At 41.8% G+C, this 16,707-nt stretch overlaps 1 protein-coding gene across 6 annotated transcripts in view; it reads left to right on the top strand.

Moving 5' to 3' along the window:
* Window positions 1-16,707, top strand: part of AMBRA1 (autophagy and beclin 1 regulator 1) — a 124,778-nt gene that overhangs the window by 61,670 nt on the left and 46,401 nt on the right. For all 6 annotated transcript variants that reach the window (XM_085224716.1, XM_085224711.1, XM_085224712.1 and 3 more), the window contains one exon: window positions 13,713-13,823. In XM_085224716.1, the coding sequence (XP_085080842.1) occupies window positions 13,713-13,823 (111 nt within the window). The remainder of the gene's footprint in view (window positions 1-13,712; window positions 13,824-16,707) is intronic.

Here is a 16,707-nt window from a genome sequence, read left to right on the forward strand (position 1 = left end):
CTCACTTATCCTTAAATTATTTTCCCATAGCTCACTGCTTCTTTCTTTCTTTCTTTCTTTCTTTTTAATAAAAAGATCACCCCCACTCATGAAGGAGGGAAAGCAGGGAACCTGTTGAGATCTGTGTGCAGAGTTGTGGAGCTGTGGGTTTTCTCAGTGACCCTCCACATTAGACTGTTGTTGTCTTTGCAGACAATAATTCTCATTTTGGTTACACATTTTGTGCATGATGGGGAGAGCAAACCTTGAACCAAATTAATTACCCTTCATTATAAACTACCCTCACAGACACCTGTATGTTTTATAAGGGGTTGGTAAGGATGCTGCATATTGATCTCTAGCTCCCTTTCCCAGGTGGATTAGATTGTGTCGTTGGATCCTTCTGCTTGCTATCCTGGAGTTGTTTGATGCACTGCTCAGTTATCAAATTTTACCATTTAGGATATAGATTGAAGATTGTTGCTTGCTATTGGATTCTGCTGTGATAGTTTTCCTGCAAACATAGTGTTGTTACCTCAGCATACTCAGTTGGTTTTCTGCTTCTGGCCTGATGATTTTCCTCAATTATGGAAGATAATGTATGTACTCTTCTGGAGTTGCTTTTGAGCAGCACATTTGTTCCTCCTGGGTGGGTTTACTCTACCTGTGTTATTTATCTTACTGTGAGCTATGCTGAGAAATCACTCTATCTGTGTGGAAACTGGAGGAGTTCTGGCCTTGGAATGGGCAGAGCTTAGGGAAATAGGACTTTTCCCAGAGCATAAAAGCTACATTTGTTGTTGGTGTTAAACAATGGGAGTGATATCAGGAGGTAGTAAATGTCCTGCATAAAACAGACATTCTTAAAGAAAATGAGGCAGAGGATCTGAGCAGTATTTCCATAACAGCAAACAAAGGCCCTAGTCAAGATGAGAGCATTATATAATCTTGGATCAAGTTTTTAATTGCCTCATAACTCGATCAGAAGTAAGCCGGAGGAGACTTTGTGCACTTATTTTAGACAAGAAGATACAAACAGGAATCAAGTGTGGAAGTGTATTCCACATATACTCTTTCCTCCAGTGCCTTCCTTTCTGAATGCGTACACCTCTAGTTCAGAGGTGGTACAAAGGAGAGAATGGTCTCCGTTATTTACAGGAGCACAGAGAGTTGGTTTTGAACTAAGAAAGAGGTGCGTGTCTGCACTGCTACAGGAAGCTGTATTTTGCTTACTTGAGCATTAGATTGACACTCACCTGCTGAGCTCTGTGTGAGTTGAAATCCAGCAGTCTCTGTGTTTCTAGGAATTCAAAATTAGCAAGAGCTGTGAGCCAGGAATTCATCTTTGAAGACAAGTGCTGTGGGCTCTTGAAACATGCTGAGTGTCCTGGTAGCCTGACTTTTGAGTACAGGCCTTGTTGAGTGGGGAACCTGATCTGCATCTCTTTCCCTTGCGTCAAGCACTACCTGTAACTGTATGCAATTTCAGCTGTACCAAGCTGCTTCAACCCGCCTGGTTTTGTAGCAGTGTAGATGTGGCATATGACCAGTTAGATAATGTCAGAGCTGGCAGTATGCGCAGAGATTGGTGTGGAAGTAGCTGTGGTGATGTTCATAATCACTCATTTATGTCCTTCATGTTTTGGGGAGGTGAGTGTGGTAGTGGTGGAAGTCATACACAGAAAGCCTACTTAGGAGCAATTCAAGAATCAAAAATGTTATGACCTTTGCTGAGTCAGGAGCGATGACGTTTAGAAAACTAGTTCTGAACTTTGACCAGGAAGTGGTCACTGAAAGCAAAGCAGCTCTAATAGTATTTGAGAGATGGAAGGGGGCTGGAGACATGAAAGATGGTTTTGCCAAATGAGTACTATGTTTGTCAGGAAAAGAGAAATGACTGCCTGTTCACGTGGTGCATTTGAGAGCTGAAAAGAAGACTGAGCAGAAAACAAAGGTCACAATGAATACATTTCCCCTTTTCACCCGACACATTCAATCTGTGGTCCAGTGCCTGAGGAACTTAGAGACACAAAAACTTAATGCATATTTGTATTGTGAGAGAAAAGAAGAGCGTACAAATGTGTACTGACAAGTGATGAGGAGTGGAAATCAGCACAAAAGAAATAGGATAAAATCATCAGGGCAAGTGGAAAGCTTAGAAGGTTGGCAAGATTCTTCTGAATGTGATGGAGGAGTTGCAGGAGGTGTAGGGGAGGTTAGGAAGATGGAAGAAGTAATGTCATTCTCTAATTTTCTCATAAGCAGTTGGGATTCTGCGCATAGAAAAATGGAGGCTGGAGGAGGGGAAGGATTGAGGAATGAGTCAAAGGTGGTGACAAGGCAGCTGGGATTGCAGGCGTGGGTTTTAGTTAAATGGGAGAAGTACTTTTCCTTCTTTCAAACAATTGTTCGTATTAGCATTCATGGTGTGGGCATGCATACACCCATCCATGTGATATGTCGCTTGTGTGCTGCATCCATCTTGTTCGAGGATCTGTCTTTTGGTTCATGAAGGAGGCCGGCCACATCTTCCCTGAGGTGCCATACTAGAAGGTAAATGTGTGTAGTACTGACAGTTTTCATTAGAGATATCTTACAGTGAAATGGGAACTGGCTCAAAATCTGGTAAGGAGCATGACTGGAAGGAAGGAAGCAAAAGAAATACACCTTGTGAGAACACTGAAAAGCATGAAGGGAATATTTTGACAGACTTAAGGGATAGAAGAAGAGGGCTGACAGTAGAAGAGTTATTGATAGTGCTTATAGACTTGAAATTATAGCAAGACAGAAGGGTTAACAGAAACTAGAAGACAGTTATGGTGGGGAGGGATTCAGTAACTCTACTCTGAGAGAAATATCTTGTAGGCCTTGGAATGAACAGTTAGGCAAAGCTACTGAATGATGAGTGAGAGTGTAGCTAAGAGTTTGAGCCCATTGTGGAAGGCATGGAAGTGATGTGAGTGGTGTGAGGAGTGCATTTCCAGCTTGGCTGCTGGAGTTCCACAGAAGACCCCTTGTTCACTAGATATGTATTTTGTCTTGATTCAGGAAGGAATGAAAGCTGAAGGCAAAGCCCTGTCTTTGCTTCTCTGCTTGCAAAGAGGCCAGCTCTGACTGGAAATGTCAGTGTATTGCTGCATGGGGAAGGTCAGAGTTCAAATGGCTTTTTTTTAATTGTCTGGCAGCTAGCAGCTGCTGCTGGCCCAGCCTTCCCAAGCAGGAAGCTCTCTGGAGCAGGGTGCAAGCCCTTGTGGCCCTAGCCATAGAAAATGCAGCAGCATTGCCTGTGAAGTACACTGTATTGATATTCTGGTTCTCACTGGTAAGAAAAATCACTCTTGATAGTTAGCTGATGACCTTTCTTCCGCCATCAGTTTCTTCTGTTTCAAGGTTCTTGCCTTTGAGTGTGTGCAGGCACTCTAATGCCTTTGCTTCAGGGCCCTGCATTAAGTGCAGGGCACCTGGTGACACTGCCCTTTCCAGTTGGCTGACTGTGCAGAGCTGTGACGAGCTTGATGTCAGTATCATTACATCTCTGATTTTAGCTAACTACTGCCTACGTTCTGCTGTCCCTCTCACCTGTGAGGCCCAATAAGATTGTCCTGTGGCACTGTACCATTACACTGAATTCTAGGACTTGAGAGCCTGAGCTGGAGTGCTTATCTACTTGGACTGTACCTGTGCCGATGTGGCTCTCTGGCTCTCCTGCCGTGAAGTTGAGATCTTGGAGCCTCACTGCAGTTTCCTTTTAGTTTATGACCCCTACCTCCAGTAAAGCATGGCTTGCTCCAAACTATTTAAAATTTTATATCAAGCCAGTAAACTGCAATTGCCCCATTTTCATTGTCTGAATTTCCTTCTGCTCTTGTTAGTAGAAGTGTTGGTTATATTGGATAGCAGTTTCTTGGACACGTCTGCTTGTATCCTCTGGTAGTATTATGAACTAATTTGAGTTGGATTAAGGTCAAGTCTGCCCTAGAAAGAAATAAAACCTATCTGGAATACTTATCTGTTATGCAGCCCAGGAGCTACATGTGGAGTATCTGGGATGTACTTCTGCTGCTTTGAGCTTAGGTCTTAGTTTATCCCTATGTAGCTTTGAATTTGACTTCTAACACTCCGTAGAATAATGGGATAAAGTGTCAGACTCTTTTCATCTTGAATTTGCTTTTGTAATTGCAGTGAATTGGACCTGTCTGGCATGAATTCAGCTGTGGCGCTGATTTACAGAAGTTGCCGCAAGGTTATGAACTATGCTGAACTCCATGGGGAAGTCCTGCTGCTTTCTGGGAGCTCTGCTGCTGAATCACTGTGCTCTAAATGTTGTACTATTACTTTCAGATTATCCACCAGCCGCATGTGGGCCACTGTCAGTCCTGCTTGTCTGCTCTAGGATTCCAATCACTCCTTGAGCCTGAATCTCTGTATTCACTGAGGTTATGGAACTTGCTCAGTGCATTGAATCTAATGGTGATAAGAAAAGAGTCTAATTTCCATTGCTGTCATCGAGGTCATCTCAAACTACCCTCAAAACTTCCTTCATCAGAAAGTATTCAAAACATTGCAAGAGCCAAACACTTTTCTTAATGTAGGTTACTTTCACCTTATTATTTCTCAGCTGAAATAATGTGGTCTTCTCATTGCATTCTTCCAGGTTAGGCTTCCTCTATTTTACTCTGCTTAATTTTAAACTACCTTCCCATTAGTTTGTTTGCTGTTAGGCTTTGTTTATCCCAGTTTGCGCATTTTCTGCTTTTCTTGGTTGTCTCCCTATTCACTACTTTACCCAGGAAACAGCTAGCCTGGCTGCTTGCTTCCCCAGTTCCTGTTCTTCCTTCGCTTCTCATCAGATTGGGGATAACTCATAAATTGCTCCATTAGTGATGTCTCTTCTGTTCTGTCTTCTAAGAGCAAGATTATTGCCCATTCTGCTTGCAGATTTAGCAACTATATGGGACCCACTGGTCTGAATAGTAGCCTTTAGTGAGAGCAGCACACAGTTAAAATATATTTCATGAATACCACCTGTCAGCTCTCCATTTCCCCTAAGACACTTTGTTAGTTTATTATATGGAGTTTATTTAAGTTGTCAGGACCTGCATTCTTATTAATGGAGTTGCATTTTTCTCCAAGGAGATGTGATTTCATCTTAACCTCCCTGTATGTGTACTCATTCAGAATAGGCAAGTGTTTCCTCAGCAGACCTACTCTGGTCACAGGATATTATAACTGTGTAATGTAATCATCCATTGAGTGTGTTTAGCTTACTTCTCCGTGTTGTGATGGTAGCTCTGTTTGTGTTGCTGGGCTGACACAGCGTTTCCATTGTAGGATGCTCAAGGTTTATGCTGTAATAAAACTAGTTCTGAAATGTGTATAAAGACAGTAAGAATTTTTTCAAGTCTTCCATTCACTGATGAGTACAGAGATTTGGATGTGTTTCTGTGCTTGGAGCTTTTATTAATACTGCGTGCTGCTTTTTCTAGAAGGAAAAGTGCCTCTGGTTTAGAAGCTTTGCATTGTATTGATATACAGTTAAGTCTTGGGAATTTGGATCCTTCTAGGGAGCATACTGCTTTTTGGATCAGTGAAAATGTATGTTATTGCAGTGTGGTAGCTGATAAGACATTTATGTGCTCTATGAGGATACAGCTGACTTTTTTTCCACTGAAGATGAGTATTTTGGCAGAAGACACATGCATTTCAAGTTGTGCTAAGCACACATCCTTGCAGTAAGAGCTGCAGAGGCAGTAGCAGGCATTTGGCTGCTGATTTGTTTGCATTAATAGGATTTCAGAGATTTCACTCATGGAGGAAGAGGCTATTCTCCATAAAAAGCAGTTTTACTCTATTTTTGCATCTGTACTACATCTATCTGCACCACTGTGTGTTTAGTTGGGAGTCCTATTTGAGCCTCTGCTCAGGAGAGAAATTATTCAGTGTGAACTGAAAGCGTGGCTGTGCTAATCTGCCAGGTATGGAGCTGGTGATAACGTATAACTTTTGTGGAATATGGGATAAAGCTGGCAAGTGTGACAGTCTCTACAAGAAAATCTCAAAAATTTAGGAGCTCTGAATTAGCTAAAATCGTATAGAGCAGTTCTGGCAAGGCTGGATTAGTGTGATACTGCATTAGCCTCTGTTAGACAAGTGAACTGCAGTAGACCTAGCGGACAGTGTGAGTGGTGTGACAACTCAAGTTCACAAGCATCAGCCTTGGGTGCTAAGGACATCCTAAGGACATCCTCGCTAAGCAATGACAGCAAACTTGTAAATGAGATTTTTTTCTTTTTTTTTTTTTTCTGCAGTAGAAATATTCCTCTGAATCCAGACATCTCTGCTAGACCAGAAAGTTAACTTCTTTGTTGTCACTACAAAGAAAAGTGTATGAATCCCTGCCAATTCCATTTCCTGTGCCACTGGTCAGGGCACAACTCATGGATAGGCTGGCTACAAACATGCTGGTGGGACCTTGCAAACTTTTTGCTTGGATAAGAGAATTGATGCTGGGATGCAGACACACAAATGACCCTTAAAAGCCGGGTGTGTTGAGCTGCTCTGCTTTGACGCATAGCAACTGTATTTGAGGACTACCCGACCAATGCCCATGTCACGCAGCACAGTGAGCTCTGGTGCTGGAAGAACCTTCTCAGTAGGGGAGGGGAAAGCAAGTCCTTCTTCCCAGCATATCTGTGTGGGGAATTTTGTCCTTGTGTGTTTTAGAAATGCAACAAAATGAGATGGGAGCTCTGGAGACTTGAGCTTAGAGCCTGGCGGCCGCTCTGCATAACCTGCACAGAGCTGTGCTTTTGGTGGAAGGCTGCCCCTTTGTTCAGCCTCTCCATCTGAGGCAATTAGGATTAGCAGGCACATTTCATGCTCTGAAAAGTCAGAAAGGGAAAGAAAAAGGAGTTTTACAAAAGGAATTGCCTGCCAGGCACAGATTCCACTCTGTTTTTGTGCAGAGAATAAACACAGATGTGAAGGTTAAAAAGCAGACTTCCAACAGCCTTTAATGAAGGGCTTGGAAATGGTGCAAGGGACTTAGTGACAGAGGAGAGTGGAGGCATTGCAAGGGATGGGACTGGCAGAGGGAGGAGCCCTAGTGACACTCAGCACAGATTAGCTGCCGAGTCCTTGCCAGTTCACCTTCAGAGGGATTGCATGAAATTTAAACTCTGGCAGGAGAGATGTGGCATTTTGACTTCCAGAGTCACCTACTGTTCTGGGAAGCTGGAAAGGGAGGAGAGCTGTGAACATACCCTCATATGTAGGTACAGACAAAGGTGAAGGAAGAAAATACATGCTTCTTGGAAGTGTAAACTCCTTCCTCCAAACCTTTACTCAGTGCTTTTTGTTAGGACTTCTTTCTGCTACAGACAAAATCATCTAAATGGCTGAAATATGAAGACATGCTTGAAACAAAACATTAGATGAAATGAAGTGCAGATTGGAATGTATTTTTAGTGCTTGAATATTTTCCCTAAAAGCCTGTGCTGTAGGAAACATGTTTTACTGCTTGAATCATATGGTAATATGAGGCACGCTTTTGACACATGCTGCTGTCACATGGAAATAAAGAAATGGTCTCAAAACAAGCAACAATATCTGCAGATGCTTTTTTTAATGGCTCTGGCAGCTTGCTGACTGGGAGACTCACACCTTGACTTCTATTCCCAGCAAGGGATCCAAATGAACTGAAAGGAAAGCTTGCTTGCCCACCCACTTCTTAAGCAACTTGTGACCACTGTCTGTCAAACAGTAACAGATGTTAGTTTTTGTTTCTATAAACTTTTCCGGTCAAGCTCTTCTAATGATCTCTATTTGCAGGAAGATTTCACTTGACTCTCTAGCCTTGTAACATTTATTTCCACCCGTGTGCTTCATGGGGCACCTCCATCTCTGTAGAAATGGTATGCAGAAGCAGAATTCCAGATGTCACATGGTACTCAGTAAGCAAAGGGGTTTTGCTGTTTAAAATGCATTTTCATGTGTGCTACTAGATAGTGTAAAGTAACTCACGGAGTGGAACTTTTCCATAGAAATTCTTCTCTGTGGCTAAAAGGTTCAGAAATGACAAACAAGAAGGACAAACACCTGAGCCCATTCAGTCTTTGTTTTCTAAGTTTTCTTAGAAGGAAAAAATTGCACTTAGAAGCTTCATTTGAGTTCTGTGAATATAAGCAACACTAAGACTTGCAAGCAACATTAGATGAGTTATACTAACTACCCTGTAAGAACAAATTTTTAAACTGTGCAAATTAGTATTCTCTACAGCAGTGAATCTACACAAGCCAAATAATTACATATCATTAGCAAGGTGCAACTATTACTTTCAGTTCAGTTGCCGAAGTCAGACTCACTGTGTCATTCATCCCTTCTCCTTCTCAGCAGCTATTGAGCAATCATCTTGCTTTCCACTCATCACTGAGGTGAGGCTTGAGTTCTACACTCTGATATGCCCACAGTTCAGATGGTATTCCTCATTATCTAGTTTTTTCTTGATGGCAAGAGATTATGAACTTCACAGATAAAACAATTTTTTTGCACACTATTTTCTAAATCCAGACTTTCGTTGTGGTGAGTGCAAACAATTCAGAGAAGAAGAAAATGTGTCTGAAAAGGACCTTCACCTCTTCTAGTTTCCCTGAGGGACAGCTAGACCCTACCATTGAAGGCAGATGCTTCTCTTATGCATTTCTGTTTCAGTTGTTACATATCAGACAGAGGAATGTCTCTAATATCAAGATGTTGAGGAGCAATCAGGAGTGTACTGGGGATGTGGAGGCTTTGGGCAGGACATTTGTTCATTTATTGTTTGTATTCTTGCAAATAAACTCATTTATTTTTGAGGTCTGAATCTTGTAGCAGGAATATTCCCTTTTGCGTGTCATGTTTGCATTATTCACGATGTGAATGAAGCCCTTGGGCACTTGTTTGAGCTCGTATTAGGGTATTCATCTTTGCTACCTACAGCCTGCTTAAATTCCTATCTCTGATAAGGCTGTGGAACTGGGCATGCTAAGTGTTGCCCCTGTTAAGAGGACATTTTGCAATAGAAATGAACATGAATGGGGAATTGCATTTCTTCTTATTTTGTACATCTGGGGTAAGGGAAAAACAATAGCCTTTTGAAGGGTTCAGCTTTCAGAGAGCACAGACCTCTCTGGGGCTTTCTCAGTTCACATCATTGAACTACACTTAGCAATGTTCTTGTGCATCCATTCATATAATTTTGCCTACTTGCTATTTAAAACACGCTGGGAGATTGGAAAAGATGGTCTCTTCAAATGGCTACCTCCCAAAATGAATCCTTGAAAATACCAGTTGCTATGCATACTGTTTCTACAGTGTTAGCCCAGTTAAAGATAGTTAGCTCTGCCACTTTGAAGGTAGTGTCTTTGTGGTAGTCTGGAATACAAGTTTGTCAAAAACATTTTCAGGATTGCATGTTTTTATTGTTCCCAAAGCCAGGCTGCCCTGTGGAATACTTCAGGGTTGGAGATGTGCAAGAAGCTGTTAGAGCCCCAACTAATTGACTAGGACGTGTTGATCAGTGGTAACGTTTCATCTGGCTTCAAATGGTTTCCAGATTGGTTGAGAGAATCTGATGTATTCTTGCAGCAAAGAGCTTTGTTCTTGGTTTATCAAATAGACTGGTCCTGTGTTTTGGGCTTATTGGAGACTGGGTAGTAGTAAACCTAGGATTTGCGTAAATAAAACTCACCATCTGTGATAGATCCCTTCTGCAAGCCTTGAATAATCTCAGTATCATTAGCTACAGTTACAAATGGGCACATAAAGAGGTAATTACTTTTCAAAGGTACTCATGCTTAAAGATACAAGTACTGATCTAGGGGGAATTTTATACCAGGGTCTAATCACTTTCTCAAATTGAGTCACAAATTAGCTCAGGGACTTTTCCAACTTCCTCAAAGGCATGTGCCTTATCTTTAAGCATCTTAATAAATTTTGCTCGACTGTGAAGAAATCTGCCAGACAATAAAAACTTGAGGAAATGATCTAATCGGGGGGAAGGAGGGGAGGGGGGAAGAAAATAAAAAAAGAGGTTAAACTCCACTTTCTGTTAAGTTTATGGCAGAGAAATTTTCATCACCTGTAGATGGTCGCATTCTTGAAACCAAAGGCTGTGTAGCTTGAATATTAGCTCATCCACTGAAGGTCTGATACAGCAATAGTCTCAAAGTATCCTGCTCTTCACCACTTCAGAATACCTTTGCAGCCCTTTTTTCCCTTTCAGTCTAAACTCTGACATGAGCTGGTATGGCTTGATTCATAAATGAGCAATAGCTGACTGACAAAGGTTCGTTTCTCCACATGGCAAGATGAGTTGGACCCTCTGAGAGGACTGAGACTGATGGATAAATAGCTGGTACGTGTAGGTGGCCTATAAGAAAAGGTGGTGTTTTTTCTTTTTGTTAAGCCTTTGTTAAGACTTTTTTCCCCCACTCTTTAAACTCTCCTGTCATGTGCTGAGTGGGGGTGGGTGGAGATCAGGGCGGTGGGGGGAGAAGGGGGGCTGCTGAAAGCATTTATCTTCATTTCTGCTATCATCCAGTGTTTATTATGCCGTGATAGACATACGCAGGAAAGCTGCCAATCAAACCTACATTCACTGCATTTCAATTGGCCTTCACTTTGGATTTCAGCATTTTGAAATCTACATCTCCTCTGCAGAAAAAGGTCGTTCTGTTCATGGCAATGACAAGCCCGAGACCCTCGGGTACCCATTGCAGTCACTTGTGATTCCATCAAACAATACAAGATCCAGGGATCAGGACAGACTGTCAAGTGCTTGGTGAGAACTGTTGCCTGTGTGAGCTGATCTGCCGCCACCCAGATTTAAGTAGCTGAACTGTGGGTTTTGCCTCAAGTTACACTAGGATGTAAGAAGCATCGGCGCTTTCTTATGCTCTTACTCAGGCTGAAACCAACCCAGTTGAGGTGAAGCAGCTGAGAAGAGTCCTTGAGCTGCACAGTAAACACAAGCTCTATAACACTGATGATTTAACATCAATTTTTTTTCCCGTGTTCTCAAGTCTGTCCTACCAACCAACAGAGAAATCAAACAAAAAAGGTTAGGACAGTGTAGTTGTGTACTGAGGATTATTTTCTTTCCTAAATTAAATGTCTCAAATGTTTTAATGTCTTTAATTGTCTCTACCGTAGGATAGTGCATGCGTGCATGTGGGAGGCTTCTGGCAGGGTTTGTGAAACCATAGAAATTTATTCCCTGTTGTTGTATGTAACTAGATATAACTTGATAATTATGGTTTTCAAATACACGATTAGTGTAAGTGGAAGTAATCACTTAATAAAAACAGGTAGATCATGGAACTGCCATTAGTGTAAGGCCCTCTTGTTTGAATTCTTTGAGAAATTGATCAAATCTTTCTGAACATACACTGTTTACTCTGTGGACCTTGTTCCCTCAAGATCCTCTTTTTGCTAAAGACATTTGTTACCTGCAGCACTAGCATCACTTGGTGGCTTTTGCTGACTGAAATTTGTGCAGGGCTGTCGTGTAGACAGAGAGGAGCTGCTGCTTTCCTCTAGTAGTTGTGTAGAACATAAATACCTTAGGCAAAGCAAGGAGATGAGAGGTTGAACTGAACACCATAACTCACCTGAAGGTTCCAGGGAGAAGGAAAACAGGACCAGAATATCTACAGGAAAAAAAAAAAAACAAAAATACTTGCCAACAGCTCTTTTGATGGTGTGTGTAGCTGTAGATGCAACAGTAGTATGAGCCAGATGAATTTGCTGTTTGTGGAGCAGTGTGTGATGTTGCTAGGCTTCTGTGATGCAGAGGGAGTGTGAGATTGCTCTGCTAGCATATGTTATTCTCCATCTTATATGCTGTTGGCTATGCCAACAGAGTTTGTTGTCATCGCAAAACAGGCGATGACCTTGCGATGCTGTTCTGTAACAAGAAGATAAGTATTGTGGAATTAGGCACCCTGAATAGTGCTGTTGTGGCTTGTCTTCACTGAGCGTTTCCTGGCCTGACCCAGCCTGTTGAGGCAGTAGTTACCAGTTGGTGATGCTAGGTACAGTTTTAGTGCAGCAGGTGCTACTGCTTAGAATTTGCATAGAACTAGTTTTTTTGTTCTCCCTCTGGTGGTTGGAAGCAACGCGGCAAGAGGTGCCCTTGTGTACCAGCCACAAGCTTGTAACAAGGAGACTTTTGAAGACAAAGGAACACAAAATCTAATTGTCCTTCTTCCACTTCTGGTTGCAAAATGTAATTTCATTAATGCATTGTCTGCTTTTCCCAGCACCTATCTTTTGTTTAGAGGAGCCCTTTGTTTTGGGGGATATGGAGAACAAGGGTTTGGGCACATGTGAGAGCAAAAATCCTTGCTTCTTCTCTCCCAGCAATATGTGAGCATCTGATGGGCAGAAACAGAGGCTGAGCTGGCCAGGTGTTGTTCTTCCACCAGTGCTGCTGTGGCGACAGTCCTGAGCTAGTCTCTCTGTGGGAGAGTGAAGCCACTGTATGCTTCCCATCAGACGGTGAAGGTGCCTCAATCTAGTCTGATGAGCCCCTGGAGGCTGTGCTTTTCCTCATGTGTACATGAGGGTGATCTTGTTTTGTTCCCTTTTATCCAGTTCTCATAGCTTGAGCACCTCTGAGTTCTAGGATGTGTTTGTAGTACGGTGGCTACATGCAATTGAAGGTCTTAGAGAGTAGAAATAGCAAAAGATTTTTGACTGTACTACTATAATGGGAGAACTGTTTCCTTTTTCTACTTGTTGCCATAAGGATTGCGTTTAATGCCTCTGAGCTTCTTTTACATGTATGCCTACTTAAGTTGCCAGCAGCAGTTCCTTTCTGCCGGGCTAATTATGTTCTTTGTGCTAGTTACTGAAATATTACACTTAGCTGTGTGCTTTAAGCTGTTGCCCAAATCCTAAGGTGGCTAGCAAGAGGCTGGATCCAGTGCAGCCCCTGCCTGGAGTAGGTTGACAGAGCAGTAAAGGGAGGAAAACCCTGAGGCCAGCTCTGAGATCTTCCTTACCAGGCAGAACTAACTCATCTTCCGCCTATGCAAGTACAAGTAATATACAGAGTTTCTGTGTTTTCTCTGTATATATGTATTAGCAAAGCCCACAGCATGCATTTGTGGCATTCTTCTGTCTCAGAGACTCCAAAAAGGAGTACCTGCTTCAGGGGCGTAGGATTGGGTTCTGTAGTGGGCTCTAATTTCATTGTCATTTCAGATAGAGTTGCTAATATTTTTGTTATAATCCTTACTGTGTGACATATATTGTAGGCAGCCTGAATCCTTCTATGTGGAGTTTAGTGATAGCGAGGAATATGTCTGTAAATGTGTGTGATTTCACAGGGCAACATTGTTTCCTTCATAGCTGTACTAGAAAATTTGCTGTCTACGAAAATACGTCTTCACTAACATTGAATTGTACTTGGACCAAATGAATCTGATTAAGATTTCTACTTTGTGAGCCTGTGCTTGTTTATCAACCTTTTTTTCTTTCAGAAATATGTTCCAGGGAGGTTCTTTCTTATTATTTTCTTGTTTTCTGTGGCTAAGTTTAGGTGACGTTGTCATTTGTGTAACTAATGCTTATTTAAGAATCTTGAACTTCGTGTTTGATTTTAGAAAGCTCTTTGTTTTGTCACTCCCACTTTTTTTCTGGATGATCTTTTGGAGATTAAATTGATAATTATTTTCCTCTCTTTCATGTAGGTGCTGTGATTGGAGATGGACAGTCAGCTGTGGCCAGCAACATTGCTAACACAACCTACCGGCTCCAGTGGTGGGACTTCACAAAGTTTGACCTGCCAGAAATCAGCAATGGTAAGCTAGAAAGGACACCAGTGCTGTCTTTTAAGTCCAGATGGAACAACCATAAGCACTATGATCTTTGGAAGGCAGCTATATACTGTAGGGATTTACTTGATTGCCTTGTTGCAGTGGGAACAGTAAAATGCTTAGCCTTTTGGGAAAGTTGACAATGACAAAATGCATTCAGAGCTGTTGCTGCTCTGTCTAGCTTGTGTATTCTTGCTGTCAGCAAATCCTTGTGTAACTGGGGCTGTATGTAAGTAATCTCATGAGAATATATAATCCTTGTTAAAAAAAAGAAAAAAGAAAATCTGTATCCAATCCCTTCATTCTTTTACCAGCAAGTTTATAGAGGAATGACAGGCGTACCAGCTTTATACTTTTGCATTAGAAGCTACTAATAAACTGGAACTGGATGTTGCATGTTATTGACATTACTGTGGGTTAAAGAGCTGCAGTGTGTTTTGGTAATCAGAATCCTGGTCTGTTGCCTACCACAGTGTTGCAAGATGAGGGAAGTAGGTGTAGCTTCTAGCCGTTTGCCAAAGCAGTGATTTGTCCCATATTTCAGGTGGAAGCCACTTCTGGGTCAAGAATGAGCAGTACTACCGGTTTTTGGCTTTTGATTTATTGTTTTGTTGTAGGGTTTGGTTTGTTTGTTTTTTTGTTTTTTGTTTTTCCTTCTTATTCCATTTATTGAATTAGACCCTAGTTTTACATGCATTCTGAGCTGGCATAAGCTAGCTCTTGCATTGGAAGAGACTTTGTTACACAGATGAAAGGATATTGATGCTTGTGATCAGCTGATCAAGGAATGACTTTTTGGTGTATTAGAGCTAACTTGGCTAGAAGGCTATTTTTAGTCTGCAATGGAATCCTGATATAGGTTGCTGCACAGCTGCTGGAATGTTTGTGGCAGCCTGATACGAAGATAGTAGAAAGGAATGTTTGTGCAGTGATTTTTAACTTGGACCATCTCTGTGCATATTTTAAATTTAACCACTTGACTTCTTTTCAGAGGGAACAGGGACTCTGTTTGCAGAAAGTAGCTAGGAAAAGGCCAGCAGTAACCCATCCTGTTAAAGAAGCTATTTCTTATTGTGTCATTCCTGCAGACAAGATACCTGGTGCCTGTCTTATAATCTTTCTACGTGTTTTTATGGAATGTTGTGGTGTGGCATTTATAGTCTGGTGAGAAATTAAAGCCCTGCTTTTAGACAGTGATGCTTGATGCTGTAAAGGAGAAAGGTGCTTAGTATTTTGTCTGAGAAGCATTCTGTCATGGGAAGGAGGAGGCAGTGTCATCTTGAAAGTAGAATATTTCAATGAACTCAAATGTGCCAGTGCTATGACATGTCCTGTTAAGTTTCAAACTTTGTAGTAGTAGTGTAAGGTTTTAGGCCAAGGATCAGTGTACAAGGTGAAGGTACAACACTTTCCATGATCCATCCTGAAATGAAGAGGAAGAGAAGATAAAGAAGCATCTTGCTACTGACTCAGATTCTTGGAGACTTCTCTGCAATCTTATGAAGTATTTGAAGAGTGCTGCAGCTGCTAGTAGCTTTTCTGGCCTCATCTAACTGTTCAGGAGCAGGCTGCTGTTTTTCTGAAGGGGAAAAAAAATCACAAGATGTTTGTAATTTACAGAATTCTGTAGAAAATAAAGACCAACTGCTGTTTAAGGCATCAGTATTTATCTTCTCCCTCTCCTCTACCAAAATGCTCCCATTTTGAATTCACTTCCAATTAGCTGGATATTGGGCTAAGGCTTCTTCTATCATCGTGCCTTTCTTGCAGGCCATCCCCAGCCTTTCTGAATCCGCACTTTGTGCTTTGTAGTACTTAAAATTGTAGAATTATTTGAGTTGGAAGGGACCTTTGAAGGCCATCTGGTCCAACTCTCCTGGAGTGAACAGGGACAGCTACAGCAAGATCAGGGTGCTCAGAGATCCGTCCAGCCTGACTTTGAATGTCACCAGGGATGAGACATCCACCCCCTCTTAAGGCTACCTGTTCCAGTGTCTCACCACCCTTGCTGTAAAAAAATCTTATTCCTTATATCCGATCTAAATCTCTTACAGTTTTAAACCATTTCCCCCTGTCCTATCACAGCAGACTCTGCTGAAATATCTGTCCCCTTCATTCTTACAGCCCCCCTTTATATACTGAAAGGCTGCTATCAGGTCTCTCCGGAGCTTTCTCTTCTCTAGGATGTACTTCACTGTCTTTCTTGACTTATTACCATTTGGAAATGCTTGGTTTTACTCTGCTTCTTTGTTCTTACATGATCAGCCTAAGTCTGGCTTTTCTAGATTTATTAGTTGCATCTCCCTTTGCCACAGTCAAGTAGAGATGTATGAACGTGGAACAGCTGGATTAATCCTAACACAGACATTTACCATGCTTCCAGAGGCACAGAAAAACAGAAGCTGCAAATTTGCCAAACCAGACAGATGTTAACGTAGCCTAGGGCTACTAATACTTCCCTTCATAACCTGATGGTAGTGCTGCTGATGATCTATGTTTTTAAATGCCAGGCCATTTTATATAGCAAGCATATTTCTTCAAGGAAGCTTTATCTCAATGGTCTGCTTGTGCCACTTAGTAAAATGTTGGTACAGGTGCACAAGTTAATCGTGATACTGCAAAGCTAAGTGTATAACAATGCAGTGGTATACTGGAGATATTTTCAGACTGTCTGTGGCCTTGGGTACAAACAATTTTCCAAGTAAAGCACTTGACTTCAATAGCTCCTTTTTTCCATCATTTTCTGTAAATCAGAGATGATCATATGTGAGAGTCTGCTTACAGAGAGGGTGCTGTTGCACTTCCTGGGACAGACTTGAGCCACAAGTGGTTTGGAACTTAAGGCAGATGAAATGATGCAGCTGAAATT

The sequence above is a fragment of the Meleagris gallopavo genome, chromosome 5, assembly GCF_905368555.1.
Source record: "Meleagris gallopavo chromosome 5, MGAL_WU_HG_1.1, whole genome shotgun sequence".
NCBI lineage: Eukaryota > Metazoa > Chordata > Aves > Galliformes > Phasianidae > Meleagris > Meleagris gallopavo.